The following is a 23,493-nucleotide window of genomic DNA, read 5'->3' on the forward strand; positions in this document are numbered from 1 at the left end:
TGGTACGTTCTGTTGCTGTGTGTTTCCATTCCGTGATTAATGTGATTTGAAGAGAAGTAATAAAATGAGGTCTAACATGGAATGTAAGCGTTTCCGGACACATGTCCACATAACATATTTTCTTTCTTTGTGTGTAAGGAATGTTTCCTGAAAGTTTGGCCGTACCTTTTTGTAACAAACTGTATATGACATAAATGATGAATCACAGTGTAGGGTCAAGCTCTCCTCCTGTATCTGCTTCAACTCCGCTATATCCACATCCCAACCATATACTTCCATGTATTTTGTCTTCTCAGGCATTTTAGTTTCACTTGTCACAATGTCTAATGAGAATTCAGGGGAAAAATAATTCCTGTTAATTCCTACACATAAGTAGATTTTACGAAATTCATTTCCACTGCCAGTCTTGAAATACGAATGAAGGGAAAAAAATGGGTGTCTGTGGCATAATATGTGACAATAGACATACTGATGAGACGAAACATTATGACAACCTGCTTACTATTCCAACTGTGGACTGCAATACAACAGCGATTCTGCATGGCATGAGTTCAACGTGTACGGAGCTGCATGGCACAAAATTTCTAAGGACACGTCATGCAATTACCGCAGTTATAGGCCCACAGTTTATGGTGCGGAGCTGGTGTCCGATACTGACCAAGATATGTTTCATCAGGTAAGGTGAATTTGATGGCCAAGATCAAGGTCCTCAAACTACTGTAGCATGGTTATAGCCTCATGACATGGACAATTATCCTGCTGAAAGATACAACTGCCATCAGGGAAGAAATCAAGCATGAAGGCATACAGGTAGTCCACAATAATTTTAACAGTACACAGTTGCACTGGTGCCTTTGATCGTATTGGATATGCTAGCATAATGTTGCACTCACAGGCTTGCTTGCGTAAATGGCGCAGTGTGCATTTCGAGCAGACCCTCGCCAGGACAACAGTATATCTGAACATGTGAAACAAGAACCCATCAGGCGTGACATTTATACTGATCTATGGTCCAGTCTCAACGATCTTGTGCCCATTGCAACTGTAACTGATGATGTCGTTGAGTCAACATGGGAACATGTAGGGGTTCTCTGTTGCAGAGACCATGTTCAAAAGTTGTGCATTGAATGGTGTGCTCTGAAAGAATTTTGCCTGCACCAGCATTGCACTGTCATCAAATCTGCATCTGATCACCTTCTATCCTGCTTCACTGAGAGGGCAAGTCAGGATCACCACATTTTGTGTTGAGGCACAACATCCCATACGCTTGTCTCCTGCATGTGTTTTCATTTTCCTTCAACCACTTTCCATAGAAGCTCAAAACAGAAAACGCAAATAGCCGACCGGCTTCGGCATTTCTGAGAGCCTCATTACTACGTAGATGCTGGGCCATAACAACATGTTGTTTGTGGAAGTCTCTTATGTCAGTGGATTTTCTCATGTGCAGCCAGTAGTAATGCTAGAATGGTTCTCCACTTACGTACTTTCCCTGACACGTCACACTCGCAATGCCGCCTGGTGACTTTCTACCTCACAGTGGGCAGTGGTCACAATGTTCTCGTTCATCAGTGTACTTTTCCTCAGTTACGACTTTACCACTGAAAGTTCTTATTCGTGGGTGTATCCATTATTAAACACTTCTACAATTAGATGAGTTATTACTCTAAATGTACAATTTTGTATCAGTTTCATTTTTCAGTATAAGGAAAAGGAAACCTGCAATGGGAGAAGGGAAATTTTCTGTTTTAGGTTTGCAGGTCATCCACATTGTAGCAATGAAATAACATACGTGACTGAAGAAAAGAATGGCAAATATCTCATGCAAGTAATGGATCTGCAGTCACATTTATTTTAACTGTGTTTGTATAACTGGCTTGTACTTCAAAGTGCATAAGAAAATACATGAAATCAATACAAAGTCACTACTGCAGATACAAAAATCAATTAAATACCAGGCTGAGAGATCAGAGAAAGTTTGAAAATTGAATGTGTATATTATACTCAAATACAACAACTGAAATAAAATCAGTGTACACTGTTTACTGTAAGCCACTGGCTTACAGAATAAAAGTGAGCAACAGTAGTATTTTGTTTTTCCTGCTATAAAAGTTTTTGTATAAAATATACAAATAAAAGTCCACATGAATAAAATGTACAACGGATAAAAGCCTCATAAAAACAACATTCATCAATAACATTTACACAAATTTGCTTAATACAGTCATTTCCTGCCAGCTTTGTACATTGTTTTACAAGTTTCAAGAGCACTTAGCACTGGAGACCCAAGTGCACTCCACAGCCAACTTTCATTGCACATAATGTATGACATCAATCCGAGATCACTTCTCGAATTTCTCATGGTGTGACGCAGATGATTCATAACTGGACAAATGATGCACCTGAATTCACTAGAAAATTCTATGTCTGAACTGTACCGTTCTCTATTTGTATAATCTGTCATTACTTTTCCTAGGTTTACTGAAGTCCAGTTTCTTTTATTGCACAGCAAACTGACTGGATGTCGTCGTTGCGTCCCACCACATTTGTTAGTGCTACACTCTTTATCCTCACAGGAGTTACTACTTACACATTCACTGTTCTGCTGGAGGCCACTCTCCACTCAGATCTGTAACAATACAATAGAAAAACAAATAACATGTATATCATAAACACAACAAAGAATAGTATTTATTACTTACTTACAAAAAATAAAAAGTTTTATAAATGTTGTTTTACAAACAGGAAGTAAGCATATGAATGTATTCATTGGAGCATTATACCAAACCACCCCAAACTGATACCAGGTCCTTTCATTTCTGTCTATTCTGCAGGTCTAGAGCTCTTGCATTACCCATGGAAAAATACAGCACTGTCAACAGAAAACTGGGTTTTCATTCCATGTGCTGACCTGGCATACAACAAGGGATGTATGAATCCCGTGGTACAGACACGTCTAAAGTACTAAGCACCCAAGCCTTCAGCACTTTAATGTTTTTGGATCACCAGACAAATGATGGAAAGTCAATAATAATGTAAGCTATCTTAACTTTCAGCAATGGAGCTCAATATTGTATACAAGTTTTCATACTGCACCAGTAGAACTATGGAAAGGCGTCAGAGAAAGATCTGAGCTGATTCCATAGTCAATGTGAGCATATAGTAATAAGAATTAAGAACTATCTGTAATAACACACACTCCGGGTTGGAATGTGTGTGTGTGTGTGTGTGTGTGTGTGTGTGTGTGTGTGTGTGTGTGTGTTATTTTTCTTCTAAAAATGCTAAATCTGTAACAGACTTCCTGTTGTGCCAGCCTGCAACTCAACATGTCATCTTTAAGCTGAGTAGCAATCTAATAGATATTCATATGAACCAAAAAGAAGAATTATGGATTAAGGACACAGAAGAAATTCTGAACTTAAAAATTTTTTTGCTCAATGGGGAGCTATTCGGAATCCAGAAATAACCCCCCCTCCCCGTTGAATGGATAACCCTAACAGCTTGCAATTTGTATCTGTTTTCACTGTTATTATCAGCTATGCTTAACAGATCCTCCAAGGTAGAGATTTTTCATATATCTTTACTGGCTTGAACATATCAATATACAAAATATGTACCGGTACTGAAAACTTTAGAAGCTGTAATGTAGCTTGTGAATGAGTGGTGTCTGAAAATGTGTCACCACCTCAGTTTCGTTGCCTGAATTATCTACTGGGAAAATAATGTTGTACAGAAACTCAGGTCGGTGCAAAATAAATTTTTAGTTCAAGATTGTATCTGGCTGTATTCAATGTTAATTGCTGGCCATTAAAATGGAAATAAATAACAAAATTTTAAGTAGTGTGTGTGTGTGTGTGTGTGTGTGTGTGTGTGTGTGTGTGTGTGTAGGAAGAATACATTATTATTTCTTTTAGATGATTTGAAGGTACACATGGTGCGAAATTTAGTACACAGAGCTGCCATCTCTAGCATCAACGACAGCACTGATCGAGATGAACACTAAGTCAAACTGAGCTCAGATGGGATATTTACTTGGGGTCTTGCATTATTCTGTTGAAAGCTAATGTCACAGAGACCTTGAAGACAGGGCACCGCCATCAGCCTTTACATGTCTGAAATGTAATGCCTGCTGTCCCAATTACCATAAGAGTGAATCAGAGGTGATAATTGTTGTGTACTCTATTGTACCCCATAACATTACTCAATGTGCTAAATCAGTATTCCGACACATGCTGGTAGAAGTTTCCCCTTCTTCCACAAGGCAAAGCACAATCACCCAAACAAAAAACATTCAAATACAATTTACAAATGGGAACCGTGTTACAAAATCTTTCATTAAACACAGACTGTAGGTGGCGTTACTCCTGCTTACTTCATGTGATTGCACTGAAATGCTTATCATGCTATCATTCGAGCTTGTTGTACATTTTATGACGCTTTGATGTTTGTTGCATGCTTTCTTCATTGTGTTCCAGTTTTAATGGCTAGTAGTGTATTTAATAAATTAGAAATTCTTGCATTGAGATTACAACACATATACTCACTCACAATTTTTGCTTAAGGGGACCCAGCACTGAGCAAATTACCTATGGGTGATCATAATAAAGCTGGTACCCATTTCTCAAAAACTATTTGCTCAAATCACACTAAATTTGAAACTTACATAAGTTGTCATATTTTCTTCAAAGCATATTACTTGTACGATAGTATCACTGTTATCAGTAGAAATTTATCGAAAGTATGAGACTTAAAAAATTGGCATTTAAAAAAGTATTACCAAAATATGTATCACACCTTTTATTTGACTGTCATAATTCTAAGACACTTTAATGAAAATGTTGTAATTAATTTCTGTGCCTAGTTTCACTGACACACACGTATTAGTTTAGGAGAAAATTGTACTTAAAACTAAAAGTTTTATACTTCCAGGAAAATGCAATTAAAGTTTTTTGGTATGATATGTTCAACTTAGAGCCCACAGCTCACAGTCTAGTGATCAGCATTGCTACCTCTAGATCATGGGGTCCTGTGTTTGATTCTCAGCCAAGTCAGAGATTTTTTTTGCTCAGGTACTGGGTTTGTGTGTTGTTCTCATCATTTCATTCATCTCACTTTCACTGACGTGCTAAGTTGTTGAAGTGGCGTCAAACAGAAAGACATGCACCACGCGGCCAAACAACTCTATAAGGTCGGTCGGGCACACAGTTTTAATCTGCCAGGAAGTTTCATATCAGCGCACACTCCGCTACAGAGTGAAAATCTCATTCTGGAAACATCCCCCAGGCTGTGGCTAAGCCATGTCTCCGCAATATCCTTTCTTTCAGGAGTGCTAGTTCTGCAAGGTTCGCAAAAGAGCTTCTGTAAAGTTTGGAAGGTAGGAGACGGATACTGGCAGAAGTAAAGCTGTGAGTACCGGACGTGAGTCGTGCTTCGGTAGCTCAGTTGGTGGAGCACTTGCCCGCGAAAGGCAAAGGTCCCGAGTTCGAGTCTTGGTCGGGCACACAGTTTTAATCTGCCAGGAAGTTTCATATCAGCGCACACTCCGCTACAGAGTGAAAATCTCATTCTGGAAACATCCCCCAGGCTGTGGCTAAGCCATGTCTCCGCAATATCCTTTCTTTCAGGAGTGCTAGTTCTGCAAGGTTCGCAGAAGAGCTTCTGTAAAGTTTGGAAGGTAGGAGACGGATACTGGCAGAAGTAAAGCTGTGAGTACCGGACGTGAGTCGTGCTTCGGTAGCTTAGTTGGTAGAGCACTCGCCCGCGAAAGGCAAAGGTCCCGAGTTCTCGAGTCTCGGTCGGGCACACAGTTTTAATCTGCCAGGAAGTTTCAACTCTATAAGGTGTCTCCCAGCCAAAATACTATACGATTTCATTTCATTTCTTTTCTTCAAAGTTAAAATTTGCCAGGTACAACACTGCCACCAGGTTTCTATATCCTACAGCTTATGTTTGGAGCCTCTTTTTAAAAATCTGGCCTCTTTTGTCACCTGTACAGCACTTTTCTTGGCCTCCCACACCCTCAACTGCTAAACTAACAAGTGCACTCTTCATGTTCACTCCAGGCTCTATGTCTGTATCACTGAAAACTTTTATCCTGCTGACTGACTCTTCATTGAAACACAATATTACATCCATGAAACCAGGTTCTAGGGATTTGAGGCACACAAATACTGTTTTAGGCGAGCATTTCAACATACAGGATGCTTTGGACAGAGAGAATGACATGGCTCCTCGTCTGTAGCAACCCTGTGAAAGAGGAAGGCCCACACAGTTTCCCTCATTTCTTCTAAATTATTAGTCTTTGACCAACCTCCTACCTAAATGTGTTTGGGCACGATCAAAACATTCAAGTTTCGCAATGTCAGAAATTTTCTCTCATCATTAGGTAATCTTATCAGGACTTGCACAAGCACTCAAAAATCAAGAACTTTCCCAAACTGAAAAGACAACACCTTGAGAGAAGTGTGGCCTTTCTTTTGCCATACGCCATCATAATCTGCAGAATGTCTTTTGCTTAACTTACAGTAGCACACTAGGCATCAGCACTCATTGATTCCAAACTTACTTCTCCACTTTTGTTCAACAACTCCAAATAAAAATTGAATTTTCTCAGTGGAGGTGGCAAATCTATTCCACACTGTGTCTGTACAACCCTGTTGCCTTCGCCAATACATCTCATTCCATACACCAACCTCACACTTATGCTGTGCATCCATGCATTTGTTGTCTTACAAGTAGAGGTTCCAAGTGGTGGGATCACATTTTTGAAACCTCCTATAGACTGATGTAGGTTAAGATCCCAGGTATCACACCCTGCAGCCATTCACCCTGATGGGAGGAGGCACAAAAAATAAATAAATATTCAGAATCTGACATGACACTCGTTAGTTTTAAATACATTCTGATGAATGGACTGGTTGTGTAGCATAATGGGCATGGTAAGGGCCTCACCTGCAGAAGATTAAATGCTTAACATTTTTTAAAATCTTTGTCAAAGTAAGTTTGAGCATTATTTTTATTCATTTATCAATAATTGATTTAAATATAATTTTTTATTTCTATTCCTTTGTCATGTCATTTTAATCACTGTATGAACTTTTTTATTTGTTCTCATTTTTTTTTATTTTTATCATTCTTCTTCCACTTGGAATGTTTGTGAATGTGAATTTAATTACATTCCAACATTTTAAAATTCTGTTCTATCAGCTACAAACAAAAGACAAAATAATCTATTTCTATTGACTATGCAATATTTAATTCCCCAGCTCATGAGCCTATTAACAAATTATCGACAAATGCTAATTTAGAAAGAGGTGATTTATCCTATGTACGGCACTACAGCACCAGAAAATGGGCTTTGCTTGCAACAGAACCCACAAACTATATCTAATTTCTAGGTGGGGTGTGTATGATACTGTAAGCAGGCTGTAAAGCAATTCACTTATCATTCTCTTTATAATTCTAATTGTTATTCTTATTTTCTAAAAAGATGTTAAGAAAATAAGATCAGTAATAAATGTGATAAGACAACATTATCTGTTAAACAAGTTCTGACACAAAAAGAACTGGAACAGAGTTGAAATGAAACAGTTGAATGTATACTGAATCTCTAGTTTAGTGCTTTTGGCATTTTTAATACTTATTCATTAAAAGACCTCTTTCAGCCAATGGAGAAGGTTTTAAAAACACTTCTGCAGTGTGGAAGTCAATATATTGTGTGCATGTGTGTGAGTAATATCATCAGTTTTACCTCAGGTGTTCTTGTTTCATAAATCTGTAAGTAGACACTCATCTTCTGTCCCATGTACTGTTAATACTATCATATTTCAATTTCTTTACTGTCAGCTGTAGAGCAGTAAGGCATAAATTACGTACTTTTATTGTCAATATCCAGTTAACATACTGAGAATTGTCATCATGCCTTTTTATTCTACTATTTGATATTGTAACTATAGTTTTTTCTCTGCAGCTCTGGTCCAACAATCTTAACTCTGGTTTCTACAGCACAGTAGTAGTAAGAAGAAATGGAAGTGAATATGTGAGAATAAAATATATTCTAACAGAAAATTAGGGGAAATGTGTATTTCAGGCAAGTTGTGATAATGTAAGGGAGCATTTCTGTTTATCTATGTAACTGGTGGAATTTATAGACAAATTGTTGCAAAGAAATAAATTATTATTATAGTAAATGTGTGAGAATGTGGTACAAAGGACAGAGTGATATCGAAGTTCTTAAGAATAACAACAGAGTGATAGTTACAGAAAAAATCTGAGGGAATGCTAAGTTCATATCTTGACAAACAGCACACTGTGAAACAACAAGTCTTTACCTTGGTTCTTGTTTCAGTATGTGGGTTGTTTGAAAGTTACCTCCCAGCAACATCATCTCAAAACTATGCAGTTTGAAATATGCTTTGCCACTTACGCAGGGTGTACAAAAAGTCTGGGAACACTTTCAATTATTTATTGCACAAGAACTAAACATTGTACATATGTCATACATACTGCATTTTGAAGAGCAACTCTCGAAAGTTTTTTTTTTACAAATATTCAATATGTGAACCACATACATCAATACGGTAATTGAATTCTTGTCATACCCATCCCAGCATGGCATCATCGACTGTGGCAGTCGCTTCCCATATTCTCTCCTGGAGCTCCGCTACATCATGTGCTAGAGGCGGTACATACACCAAATCTTTAATGTGTCTCCACAGAAAAAAGTCACACGGTGTGAGATCTGGTGATTGGAGAGGCCATTTCATGAAGCAGCTCGCTCCGCACCGAAACTCGCTATGTTTGCGACTAGCACTGACTATCGGCAAATTACCAAAGTATGCTGTGGCAATATACATGGGGGACGGGGGCACTTCCAGGGTTTCTCTTCAAAATGACATATGTATGGGGGCTATTCAGAAAGTAGGGAACGTTTTGGCATTTAAAAAAAAAAGAAAAGGAACCTAAGTACAAGAAGTACATTTTATTATATACATCTGAAAGAGTGACTGACATACTACTTTTCCACATAGTCACCAAACACACTGAGGCACTTATCATAGTGGTGGACAAGCTTTGAAAGACCTTTGTCATAAAATTCTGCCGCCTGAGACTTCCGCCAGTGAGTCATGCCTGCCTGGAGTTCGACATCGTCATCAAAGTGCTGTGTTGCAAGCCAGCTCTTAATATTGGGAAACAAGTGGAAGTCATTTGGTGCAAGATCGGGGCTGTAGGATGGATGAGGGAAAATTTCCCATTTGAATGAATTAAGGAGTTCTTCGATGCGGTTTGCCGTGTGAGGTCAGGCATTGTCGTGCAAAAACAAAATTTTTTATGTCAGCTTTCCTCGGCAGTTGTTTTGAACTGCTCTTCTGAGGCTGTGCAAAGTTTGACAGTACTGGGCAGAATTTATGGTTGCTCCACGTTCAACAAAATCAATAAGAAGCACACCTTGCCTATCCCAAAACACTGTCACCATCAACTTCCTTGCTGACAAGGTTTGCAAACATTTTCTTGATTTTTTGGGGGGCCTCGTGTGCTCCCACTCCATGGACTGTAATTTTGTCTCACAATTGATGTGTTTCACCCAAGTCTCGTCACCAGTTATGATTCGATCCAGTAGTGAATCACCATGTTTGTGGTAGGCCTCCAGATATGTCAATGTTGCCCCCATTCACGGTTCTCCATGGTGCTCTGTAGGCATTTTGGGCACCCATCATGCACAAAATTTGTGATAGCCTTGCTTTTGAGTGACAATTTCAAACAAAAAAGTCCGTAAAACTTGTGGAAAAGAAAGCGAAAGCTCTGTTATTGTGAAGCAACAGTTTTCACGAATCGTTTCATCAACTTTAGCGACAAGATCGTCAGTCACAATGCACAGGCGTCCAATCTTCTCTTCATCATGAATGTTGGTTCGGCCATTCACTCATTACGTTGTTTCTGTACACTTTGCACAGTTCACAATAAATTTCTACAGGTTTTAGGTATTTTGCCAACAAAAACCATATCACAGACCGCACCTCACAACTGGCAATATTTTCGATTGCAGCGCACATTTAAAATTTGAATATCGAGAAAACCAGATGCGCAGAGATGTTCCCGCTATCATGGATGGATGCTGACTGAGCTGCCGAGCATGCACATACCAAAATATATGTGATTGGCACACACCTAGTGGCGTCACATGGCAATGTTCCCTACTTTCTCAACATCTCTCGTATGATATCTGTACAGTGTTTGGTTCTTGTACAATAAATAATTGAAAATGTTCCCGGACTTTATGTACACCCTGTACTCAGCGCCCAGCACAGACTTACTATCAGTTTCGCTAAACTATTACTGTATCTCCTTTCCACCCATTAACTCTCTCCCCCCCCCCCCCCCCCCCCCCCCCCCCCCCCACACACACACACACACACACACAGTTACAACTTCTGTAACAAATTTCTGCCAGCAACTGTTTAATTTCCTTTCTGCTCAAGTTTCATATTTTGATTTCCCTCCTCCACAATTGCATCTTTCTTGTTGCTGTTCAATTTTGTTCTCCCTACATCAATCATCTCATCCCTTGCCTCTGATTTTAGAACAACCCTTTTTGCACTTTCCCTTACTGATCCCTGTTCATCAGCTCTTTTATTCAAAAAGAAATGACCCACAATAGACTAGTGATCTAAAGGATGTAAAATCTGGGCTGAGGTCTCCCAACTGTTAACAATAATGTGACACATCTACATGTTAGCCTTAATTAAATCCCCAAATTGTTTCCTCTGATTTCCAACAAAGTGTCTGCCCATTTTTAACTGAGAGTAAAACACTTCTTTGGGAATCCGATCATTAGATAGGCAAACTACCTGATCTGCCCATCATACGTGGCATCTTAAGACTACAAATTCTTTACTGGTTGGTTGTCTCTCTCTCTCTCTCTCTCTCTCTCTCTCTTTTTGGGGTTAGGGGCACTGAACATCGAGGTTATCAGCACCCAACTGGTGATATTGTTCCCACTTTGTAAGATGCAGTCTTCACAGCTCCAGGATTCCAATCCTTAAAATAGAGTGGGAATTACAACTGAATTTCATTTGATGATCTTTGTTGCAACACTGACCTCGTGACTGTAAAGAACTTGAGATCTTATTCTGCCAAAGAATGCTCCAGCATAATTAACTCTGTATTGAATTCCTGAATCTATATCTGCAATTGATGGGAGGATGCTGCCCAGATATGGAAGAGTGTTGGCTAGTTGAAGACTTACTCCACCGATGACGATGCTGGTATTTCTTTGTCCTTCCACAAGTGCAGGTTTGTGAAGAGATTGTGTTTTACTACTATTGTCCTCATCATATAGCTGTTAAAGAAGATGAGCACAATATGAAGAAATTGGGTGATTAAGTTCTTAAACTTTCAATGTCGCATTTTGAACTTCTTTGACAGGCAATCACATGGTATGAAACACGACAGTTTGATTTTGATCCATAAAGCAAAATTAAGATGAAGGGATCCAGGTATCCAAATGTCTACATGCAATGAAGCTATGACTCCCATAGTTATCTAGCAAAGTCATGAACACAATGACTTTGGAACTGATTTATCTCAGTCACAGTACACAAAATTTAGAACTAAATTTGTAACATTTATATAAAAAATCCAATGTTATGGAAATTGTCACCATATTAATTCAGGTGGAAAGACGAGATGTTTAAAAATATATGGGAATAATAAATTTCAAAATTATGGCAGACATTACCTCCTACTTCCATGATTTGCAGGGATCTTGCTTGCACCTTGTGCATTAGCAGACTGTCAGTGTCCAGTTCCTTTATACATGCTGTTCAGACTGCAAATGTCCTGCATGGTAGTGTTTGCGAGTCTTGTCAGGCTGTCAGTCATGTTAGTGCCACCAGCTGCCTCTGTATTTGCAGCTGCACCTCCCCCATCTGTGAGGTTCAAGTTGCTGGACAGATTCTCCGATAGTGAATTGTAGAAAAGACCAAAGTTAGCCAAATCGCCTGAGTCGATGTTTCCCAAACTCAGTTGCTGACTGTCCAGGTCTAGGAGTTCAGTGCCACCTCCAGCACCACTGGTTACATCTGCTATCCTCTGCTGAGGCACTTGTACTGGCTGCAACAAACATGCAAACAATGTGGAGACATGTGAAGCTGTATACCTGTTTTAAAAACTATAAGTAATTTAAAAAAATGGAAAATTTAGGATGGAATGTAACAATAAAATGAAAAGGATAGTTGCTATCCACAATATAGTGGAGATGCTGAGTCGCAGAAAGACACAACAAAAAGTTTCTGAGAGTCTTTTTTGTTGTGCCTTTCTGTGATACAGCATCTCCACTATCTGGTGAGTAGTAACTACCCTTTTCATTACATTGTTAAAAGTAATTTTATTTACACAGCTTGACAAAAAAGTGAAGCACCCAGAAGACATAGATGGATGTCAATGTTACCACCAGTGGATATGTAAATAATTACAACTGAAATTCTCAGTGACAGGCAGAATGACAACCAGAGTGCATTAGAATTGTTCACTTTTAGTGTTGTTACCAGGCCAGGTAGGGTACATAAGGGGTACAAACAGTTATATATGTTGAGTGTTTACTATGAAGGGGACAGAGATGTTGCATACCACATGTAAGACAGTGTCATCAATACCTGACAGTTTGAAATGAGGCTCAATGTACCTTTCGACAGTTGGTCTACTAATGTAATATTCAGATTTGTGAGGCATTTGAATGTGTCAATGGCCGGACGTTTGATGGCTTGGGAACGTGAGGGCAGGCATATTTGTTTGTCAAGGTCCCAATCGATCACGTCTCACCACCACGAGGGAAGATCACTGCATCATGCATGAAGCACATCGCAGTGTCTTTCACCTCTGCACCTACCATTCAAGAACAAATAACGGATTCCTCACAACATTCTGTGGCATGTTGCGCCATTAGTTGGAGACTAGCAGTAGCCGTACAAGGGAAATGCCATCCCTCACACTGGTTGCTGTGTTTGAAGTGGTACCGTGATCAGGTGGCATGGACCACTGATGAATGGTATCACATTGTGTTCAGCAATGAACTTCAGTTCTGCACTACCATGGATGCCCATTATCATCAAGTATTGCAGCAACAGGGGTAGCAATGTTGTTCATCCAGTGTTTTAGAAAGGACAGTGGTGTTACTTTTGGCATGGAGAACCAGCGGGTGTGACTTCAGGTTATGGTCAGACATCCTGCGTCCTCATGTGTTACCTCTCATACAACAGTATCATGGTGCCATTTTTTAACATGACACTGTTCATCCACAAATGGTACATCTCTATGAACTATCTGTGTGATGGTGAGGTACTTTGCAGCTGAGGTACTCCCGAGTGCCCAAATAATGTGTGTGGGAGCAATAATTACGTTAACTCTGTCCCAGTGTCGGTATCCTAGATATCAAGGACCAGTTACAACAGTTATGGCCCAGCTTGCCTGAGAGTATACAATGGTTTTACGGCACTTGTCCAAACCAAATCAGTGCAAGCATCCAGGTCAGATGAGGTGCAACATCACGCTGATAAGTGGGCTGATACTGATAAGCTCGCCTGTAATTTTGACTTGTTATTGTAATCACTGGAATAACACAACATGTCCTCTGAACCCATGAAGTTTCAGTTTGTTTCCGCTTTCCCTTCAGTCTGCTTCACTTTTCTTGTCGGGCTGTGTATATATAAAAAAAGTTGATCACTGCTGATCTGTAAATGCAGTAAGTCAATTCTGATCATCTGAATATGATAGTAAATGCACAAATCACGGCAATCATTCTAAGGGCACATAATAGATGAGGACACTATATGGCAATATAAAGTATGCTTTTGCTGCACTGAGAGTACAGGTAGGTAAGTGATGGATCAATCATCTTGCTAGATAAACCTTCCGTGTTGTAAAAAAACTAGGAGCTAAGAGTCTTGTCAAACTCAAAATCCCCCCTCCCCTGGCATGCGCGCGCGCGCCCACACACACACACACACACACACACACACACACACACAGAGAGAGAGAGAGAGAGAGAGAGAGAGAGAGAGAGAGAGAGAGACTGGCTTGTGGTATCTGTATAAATTGGCGCATGATGCGATATGCCACAATCGCAAAAGGGAATGGCAATAAATTCCATCCTTTGAAATAGAATAAGCAAATTCTCTGGGATGTCTCCATATACAATCATCAATCACTGTAGCAGTGGTACAATACCCATGTGCCACTGAAGCTCAGAAGTAATATTGCTGGAAGTAGTTCATTATGAAGTGAGAACACATTTTTGCCTACATGGGAATGTTGCACGGCAACATTTCAAAACTACTGGATGCTTGAAAGAAGACACAGGCCAAATTTGGCTCTACTGTAAATTCCAAAACTCATAAAATTTTATTGAAGATAAAGGTGGCATACATCTCTAGAAGCAGTTCTCTATTGGATGGGTGGAGAATGACTTTAATGTTTGAACAATGACTGAAAAGGAAGTGCACTGCACACTAAAATACATTGTTGTACTACTGGAATTCTATTGGTACTTGAATGTTCGTAGTGCTGTTGTCATACCTAACTGCCATTATCTGCAGATTGGCTAAAATCTTTGTTTTTTTTCAGTATTTGTAGAAATCTGTGGTTGGAATTTTAAAATGTTTTTAACATTATGTTTTAAAAGCACTAACAAAACTCCAATTAAGTAGTATTTGTACTATAAATGGAATTGGAAAAGAAATGGTTATATTCAAATAAGAAAGTAAACACAGGATATTTTTGTTTAAATTTCTTTTACAACCAATTTACACAACAAACAAACACAAGTTCAAAGTTGAATTGAACGTTCATGGGGCAGAACAGTGTGCATGCACACCTGCTGACGTCTACTAAGCAACATAACAAATGTTTCAATAACAACATATTTTTACATTGATGCCAGCCACTACTGATATCTAACAACCACACTAGAAACTATGAAGTCTGCAGATTCTGAAGGTGTTTATGGGTGTCTCAAATATATGTTCAACATCATGAAAAAATATGTAGAATACTACGTCTGCCACACTTTCATATTTTCTGTAGTAACCATAATATTACACAAACTGCACATTGACTGTTAAAATCTTACATGAAGGTTTTTTATTTGGAAACTTTGCAGTCAGTGCATACTATACACTACTGTAGGAACAGGTGGCTCAGGGTTTGGAAGTCTACCGATAGGCACCTTACAGACTTAATTCCAACTAGACAAAGCTGATATTTCTTGATTGTTAGATCATAACTGATTACAAAATTTGCATGTGCCAATTTCATAGCGAGATGGAATGGCACTAACAAAGTAAGTGTGCGCTCCCATTGCCCTGGTGTTGTAATCGGATCCACACTTGATGCATACTCCCACATACAGTTTTTGTCAACACAGTATTTCTCAAGTGTGTGATGAGCCCTGCAAACACTCTTGCATGGTAGTTTTATGTCGTCTGGCCATAACCCTTTTTAATGCTCTTTTCAATGACGTTTTATCATGTTTTGTCTATACAGTCATTGCCATGGATACTGTCAGTTGAGAAATGTTAAAAAGGTTCAGCCATTTTCTTCGCAGGTGCTCCTGCTAACTACGCACCAACAAGATGCCCTTTCACAAAACCTGAGGAATCGTACATTTCACTATCGCAGAACAAAGTATATAATACACTAAAAGAAAACCTCCAAGACTTGGAACGTCAACTGTGCACTGCAGTCAAATCACAGTATTTACGTGGACCCAGTGGTGTCAGCTTGCAACAAGATGCAATAGAGTGTATGGTGTTCATATTATTTGGTCCGTCCCCTGCATTTGTTGTAAACAAGCACAGAATATTTCGGCTGCAACATTTTGTTGTATAAGATAAAGTGACCCCTGGTGAAAAGAACCAGTCAACTAAATAAAAAACTGATTTTAATCCTTAACAGAAGAATATTAAGTAACTTGGAACAGTTAAAATTGTGCGTGATGAGGGAACAGTATTGGAAAAAATGAACTGGTGAGGGGAGGGGGGGCGGGGGGGGGGGGGGGGTGGAGGAGGCGGACGAAACCAAAATTAGCTATATTTCCTTTACTCAAATGGAAATAAGTGGTTCAAAAAGAGAGAGAGTGAACAGTTGAAGTAGGTCTGAACTTCAATTAAAGATACAGCCATCAATCAGATGCTGGGATGAAAGGATCACAAGATCAAAACATTTTGCAAAATTCTACAGATATGTTGGTCAGAATAAACTTAGTACAGCAAATTCCCAGTGTGTCTGGATTAATACAGACCTGAAACTTCACAGGTTGCCGATAAACTTGAATAATCCAAAACACGTGTTTTTACTACAAACTGCAATTTACTGTATTTTGAAACACGTAATATTTGAAAGCCCATTGCATTAGTTACAACTTATTTACAAAACTACACTTAAAACACATTTTATATTTCATCACCAGTTTTCTGTTTACTTTCCAGAAATTGTCTCTTTTCTCTGTTTCTGCACGTCATTTCCTCTTTTCCTGACTAAGGTTCTTGTTTACCAGAGTGCCAAAATCAGAAGTACGGTTAAAAGAAGTTTGTCCTATATACTAAGAATGCAACATTTCTGTGCAGAGATGTATGTGATAACTGATCCCATAATGACTGTATGCCTATTGCACAAACTGGAGAAAGTTTTACTGCAGTTTTTATCACTTCTAGTTCATCTGTAACTTCTTGTATCTCTTCAATCATTAGAACAGTACATTTGCTTTTGTTTTTGGTCACCTTCCTAGTACCCATAAGTTGTCCGCAACAAGAAATGTCACATGGATCATCACTTATTTCCTATGGTTTATTTAAAAAGCTATTGCTGAGATCTGTTGGCAGCTAGAAAAGTTCAGTCAACAAGATATCATTCCTCATGGCAATGTTAACAATGGGCTTTCATTTTGTATGAACTCAGAGCAAGAATTCTGAAGATAAGTGTCCCAGAAAAAACATAAATCATTTTCTTTTGCCAACGGCTTTATGTGAGTTTGAAATTATGGACTTTTAGCTCCTAGAGGAAGGACTAGACAAAAATATAGACAGGAAATTGGGCATAGACATGCTACAAGAATAGAGAACGAGCATTTACAAGAAGATGAAATCAGAAACAAAGGAAAAATATATCAGGGGTCTTCAACAGTCAGCTTGGGATCTGCATTGTCTTCTGGTAGTAAAACATGAAAAATTCATTCCAATAACAACAAAATACTTATGGCCTGTATTGTTTCAAAAACTGTACACTGTGTATAAATAATCTGCAAACCAGATAATCCAAGCCTGCGTAACAGAGAACTTTTAGTAATACCAAAATGACAAAAAATAAGAGACAATATGCATGAAATGAGAAAAAAGGGAAGAAATACAGATTAGGTATCAAAGAATGAAAATGTAAATCAAGGCAGTGAAGTAATAATTCTGCTGACAATTGTACGAACTATACAAATTCTCGAAATTGACATTTCCTTATGAGTGGGGAAAGGTCAATTTCAACAACTTCTTGCACAACCTCATGCTCTACAAAGATACATGACAAATTTTACATGCAAAAAGCTTGTACCATTAAATCTACAATTTGTGCAACTTTTTCACATCAGAGATAGTACAGCACACAAATCTTGTCGTGATTAAATACCAACTATGATATAGTTCCGTCAACATTTTTTATTGATAGTGCCACATTCAATTGAGCAACAACATACATATTAATATCCATTGGTGGTTGCAAATTCCAATTTCACCTCATGGTACGGTGTAATATGAATGGTAATAAATCTGAAGGTTATTTTTATTCTTGTTACATAATAAGTAGTAATTGTTTCGAAATGTGAAGAATTTTGGTGACACTGAATTTCAGGTGAAGATATGGATACCTAAAGTTGGGATGCGCGGAATGAATGACATGGTGCAGCAAAAGCATTTTTCAAGTGGGACAATATTTCCATCACACTTACTTTTCTGCCAAGCCGGTTGTTATAGTTTATTATCTGGCCGCTTGAGCTTTAGACTTAACATAATTAGAGTTTTGTTTAAGTGGTTGGATGTAGACAGATGTAAACAGTAGAAAGGTGGGTACGGAAGCTGAGCTACTGCTACCATTAAGGAACATAGTGAGGCACTAAGGTAAGTATCACAATAAGTTCTTATTGAGCGTATTTGCATGTGCTGAAGCCAATACTGCAATTCCTGAAACATTTTTGCAAACTTTTGAAAATTAATTGCAAATTATTGTAAATTTATTGCAAACTGATGAAGATGTATTATGAAATGTTGTAAAGCTGTAAAACCAAAAATTAGTACCAAAAATGGAACTACTAAATAAAATCATTTTGTAATGATAATATACAGTTACAAGTGATTATCTTCAAAAATCAATGGAAATAGAGCAGATGTCTACATGAACAATTTGCGCCCAGTGATCATTCTACCATCTCACGGAATATTGACCTTTTCACCCTCTACAGTCACCACCAACTTTATTTTACAGATTAGGACGAATGACAACTCAGGTGAGCAGACTACTGTCTTCAATTTACACATTAAATCAAACCCATAGACCAATTAGCTTCCTTTACAGATTGCAGACATTATAATACTTTGGAAAGATTTCAGCCATCTAAGATGAAGCAGTTGGTTGAACCTTTTAGGCATTCCTCATAACTGGAGCTGGAGTTTAATACAAATGCATGGTATGTATATATTTTGGCCATTTGGGGAGAAATGCTTATTTTGAAGATTTTTTTTTTCTATATAACAGCATGGATTTAGACAGTTATGACAGCCTCCATAGCCAAATTGTTAGAGTCGCTGCCTATGGTGTGAAAGAAACTGGGTTCCATTACCCAGTACCACCCCAAATTTTTCTGAGACAAGGAGTTCTGGTACGGGGTCCACTCAGCCCCTGTCAGGCCATATGAGAAGCTGCTTGAATAAAGAAGCAGCAGAATCATCAGAATTCATCAACTGGCAATAATGGCTGGAGGAATTGGCGATATGCCAATCACGTCACACGATTATAGTTCACTCCCCATATTGCCTTCTAGGCAGCAACTGGCTAGGCAGCAACTGGCTAGTCAGAATAGGACTATGGCCTAATCTGTGAGTGGTGTTTATTTTATTTACATATATGATATAATTTTTCTGGCTTCAGTGCACACAATACAATAACTTGCATGATAGCATCTTTTACTGATGTTTTTTCATATGAACTATGCCAAAATTACAGAACATGAATAATTTCAGTAATTTTGTTACAGTCTGTCAACTTCATAGTGAGCTAGTCTGGCTCGGTAGATGTCAACAGACTTTGTGCCTTGTTTCACTGCTGTCAATCCTTGCTATCTGTCGGTGGCTGGTACAAATTGCTGTACTTGAGCTATATTGCACGAAAAATATGTTAACAGCACTGAAAGAGATACTTGCCTCAGCCAGCTATTCTTCCCTGCTCCTTACCCTGCAATCACCTCTGACATGAGATCAATATGGAATTTAGAAACTGTATACCAATTATTATTTTAGAAGCGAAAAATTTTAGAAATTGTGAGTAGGATTTTGCTTCATAGAACAGTATGCAAAATACAGCAACAACACATCACTAAATCATTTCCTTTCTGTATTTGGTATTATGATGTCAGCCAACAATGAAATAATTTTCATTATCACTGGCAAAGAAAAGGGGTTGGATTTGTATGGCCCAGTATTTTCTACTAGAGCTGCAAGAAGAGACCTTACATTAAAATGGATCGAGTGAAAGGAAATTCTAAGAACGGACAGGGATGACATTTACTGTGACTGTTGCAATAAGGATGATGTGTAATTACTTTATTAGTACTAGACAGTTGTGTATTTTAAATAATATCTTCCTGACCAGTTGTATATAACATATCAAACCTAACAAATATATGTGTAATAAAAGAAATGTCGATATAGGCTACATTTTGTTTGTACATCAAATGCTCAAAAAAGTTTCAAATAGATCAGCACCTAACTTCTGCATGTCATAGAGCAAAGACGAAACTACAGAAAGACAAAAGAGTACGAAGTGTGCATCACTTATTAATACAAAACAACTAAATGAACACAAAATCCTTTTTTTGTGGTTTCAACATGCTGCTTTGCTAGGAGCAAACATACTGTTTGAAAAACTGTCATATACCACATTAGAACCAATTTTAGAAAAGTACACAAAAAATTACGTCCTGGATCCAACCACCTTACGCAGAAGTTACCTTCAAGTATCATATGCACAGGTAAGTGAAAAAGTATTTAAGTCAGTCAGTTTCCTTATACATTTACAAACATGTAAAAATTATTTATTTTTGACAGTATGTCACGGAAATGCAGTAATTTTATCTTATGAAATTCATGGACGAACACCTGCGATTTCAATTATCTTCTTCCAAGAATGTAAAAATAAACTGTTATGAACCTAAACTCAACTCAACTTCAATATTAACTTTTCATCAATTAGATGTTAGATCAATTTTGAAAGGACTTGGAAATCCCAAACATACGGGCCTCTGTTGACAAAACTAGTGACTACATGGGAAAAAATTTTGCAAATCTGACAGCTGGAAAATTAACTGAGGACAGACTAGGACAATACCACCAAGTGTTTGCAAAATGCAAACCACTTAACACTCGCGAATTTCTTTATGAAGGAGGTAAACATTTTAGTCAGCCCGTGTGCCATTGTTTCAGTCAGTAGTAATCAGTGAACTTTGTGGCTATTACATGTTGTTGTTGTTGTGGTCTTCAGTCCAGAGACTGGTTTGATGCAGCTCTCCATGCTACTCTATCCTGTGCAAGCTTCTTCATCTCCCTGTACCTACTGCAACTTACATCCTTCTGAATCTGCTTAGTGCATTCATCTCTTGGTCTCCCTCTACAATTTTTACCCTCCATGCTGCCCTCCAACGCTAAATTGGTGATCCCTTGATGCCTCAGGACATGTCCTACCAACCGATCCCTTCTTCTAGTCAAGTTGTGCCACAAATTCTCTTCTCCCCAATTCTATTCAGTACCCCCCCCCCCCCCCCCCCTCATTAGTTATGTGATCTACCCATCTAATCTTCAGAATTCTTCTGTAGCACCACATTTCGAAAGCTTCTATTCTCTTCTTGTCCAAACTATTTATCGTCCATGTTTCACTTCCATACATGGCTACACTCCAAACAAATACTTTCAGAAACGACTTCCTGATACATTAATCTATATTCGATGTTAACCAATTTCTCATCTTCAGAAACGCGTTCCTTGCCATTGCCAGTCTACATTTTATATCCTCTCTACTTTGACCATCGTTAGTTATTTTGCTCCCCAAATAGCAAAACCCATTTACTACTTTAAGTGTCTCATTTCCCATTCTAATTCCCTCAGCATCGCCTGATTTAATTCGACTACATTCCATTATCCTCGTTTTGCATTTGTTGAGGTTCATCTTATATCCTCCTTTCAAGACACTGTCCATTCCATTCAACTGCTCTTCCAGGTCCTTTGCTGTCTCTGACAGAATTACAATGTCATCAGTGAACCTCACAGTTTTTAATTCTTCTCCATGGATTTTAATACCTACTCCGAATTTTTCATTTGTTTCCTTTACTGCTTGCTCAATATACAGATTGAATAACATCGGAGATAAGCTACAACCCTGTCCACTCCCTTACCAACCACTGCTTCCCTTTCATGCCCCTCGACTCTTATAACTGCCATCTGGTTTCTGTACAAATTGTAAATAGCCTTTCGCTCCCTGTATTTTACCCCTGCCACCTTCAGAATTTGAATTAGAGTATTCCAGTCAACATTGTCAAAAGCTTTCCCTAAGTTTACAAATGCTAGAAATGTAGGTTTGCCTTTCCTTAATCTTTCTTCTAAGATGAGTCATAGGGTCAGTATTGCCTCACGTGTTCCAACATTTCTATGGAATCCAAACTGATCTTCGCCGAGGTTGGCTTCTACCAGCTTTTCCATTCATCTGTAAAGAATTCATGTCAGTATTTTGTAGCTGTGACTTATTAAACTGATAGTTTGGTAATTTTCACATCTGTCAACACCTGCTTTCTTTGGGACTGGAATTATTATATTCTTCTTGAAGTCTGAGGGTATTTTGCCTGTCTCATACATCTCGCTCACCAGATGGTAAAGTGTTGTCAGGGCTGGCTCTCCCAAGGCTACTATCTATCTCTGTTATATAACAGTGTTCTCACAGGCTTAATGTAATTTCATTCTCTTAGCTTCAGATAGTACAATATTTGGGGATGAGCTGCTTTGTTATGTGCTGTCACATTACTTTGTTACTTCTGAGTTCCATGTGACATTTCTATTATAGTGGATGATTGGTATGAAGCATATGCTGCCCCTACATCATGAAGTGATGGAAACTGATTATTCACACACCACTTCTCTCCTTCCAAAATTGCATGTGCTCCTTCCCCTTGGCCCACAAACCAAGGAAGCTGTGTTTGCTAAAATGTATACAGACTGTATGCCGTGTTTTGGAATGTAATTGTAATTTGATATTTTCATTATTTTTTTAGGAATACTGAACCAATAAATCTAAAAATGGTCCTACCATTGTTAAAAGATGCTGCTCCAGATGTGATGAAGCCTGGGGAAGCAATTAAAATATTTTATCCTAACCTAAAGAACATTACATGTTTGGCCTATATGCTGTATTGTATAACTGAAACCGTAGGTCTAAAATATGCTCAATACGAATATGCTGATATCCTCAACAAACAAGGTAAATAGTCACACAAAAAACAAAGGTTTAATGATTCTGATGGTGTTTAATTGAACTATTTGCTGACTTTCTTTCTAATGAAGATATTCTTAAAAGCATCTGCCCCTGCTGCCGCGTTAGAGATTTATTGGCATATTCACCTCACAACAGCCCATTTTAACTAGAGGTGGTGCCTGGATAAATGCCGCTATCTTTTTACTATGATAATTTTAATGAAGTAGGGTCAGGTAAGAGACAGTAAATTACCATAGATTTGTTGAACTTAATTGTTAGCTTCATTCTATTGAAAAACTCTAAATTACTGCGCCATTAACAGATTTTTTTTTTTTTTAAGGTCACAGACAGTTTTGAAGCCACTGCTGCAGTCTGCATTAAAGATGTACAATTGACATTCAAGAAACAGATTTTAAGCAAGGTCTTATTTACATCAAATCAAGGTTTGAGCATTTGTCTGCAGCAATAATGAAGCTGGAAGCCCCAGTTATATCACTGATGAAATCTTTAATAATTATTGAAGAGGTTGAAAGATCTTTGCATGTGTTCTATGGAGCTCAAAAGTTATGCTGAACAAATACTGATTTTAAGTGTGTGAAGTTAAAAAAATATTTTTTGGCAAAACTACAAAAGACTTTCAAACTGGTCTGACTCTGCCTGGAATTTCTTAATGTTGTATGCACCTATCACTTCCAGTGAAGCAGTAAGCTCATTTTCCATGAACAAAAA

The 23,493-nt window shown here is 38.3% G+C and overlaps 1 protein-coding gene across 8 annotated transcripts in view; it reads right to left on the reverse strand.

Moving 5' to 3' along the window:
• Window positions 1-1,813: 1,813 nt before the first annotated feature.
• The window catches only part of LOC126278005 (embryonic polarity protein dorsal-like), a 100,804-nt gene continuing 79,124 nt past the window's right edge, over window positions 1,814-23,493 (reverse strand). For all 8 annotated transcript variants that reach the window (XM_049977694.1, XM_049977699.1, XM_049977701.1 and 5 more), the window contains 2 exons: window positions 11,735-12,108; window positions 1,814-2,626 (listed from right to left, as the gene is read on the reverse strand). In XM_049977694.1, the coding sequence (XP_049833651.1) occupies window positions 11,791-12,108 (318 nt within the window). In that variant the 3' untranslated portion in view covers window positions 1,814-2,626; window positions 11,735-11,790. The remainder of the gene's footprint in view (window positions 2,627-11,734; window positions 12,109-23,493) is intronic.

Source organism: Schistocerca gregaria, chromosome 6 (assembly GCF_023897955.1).
Source record: "Schistocerca gregaria isolate iqSchGreg1 chromosome 6, iqSchGreg1.2, whole genome shotgun sequence".
Classification (NCBI taxonomy): domain Eukaryota; kingdom Metazoa; phylum Arthropoda; class Insecta; order Orthoptera; family Acrididae; genus Schistocerca; species Schistocerca gregaria.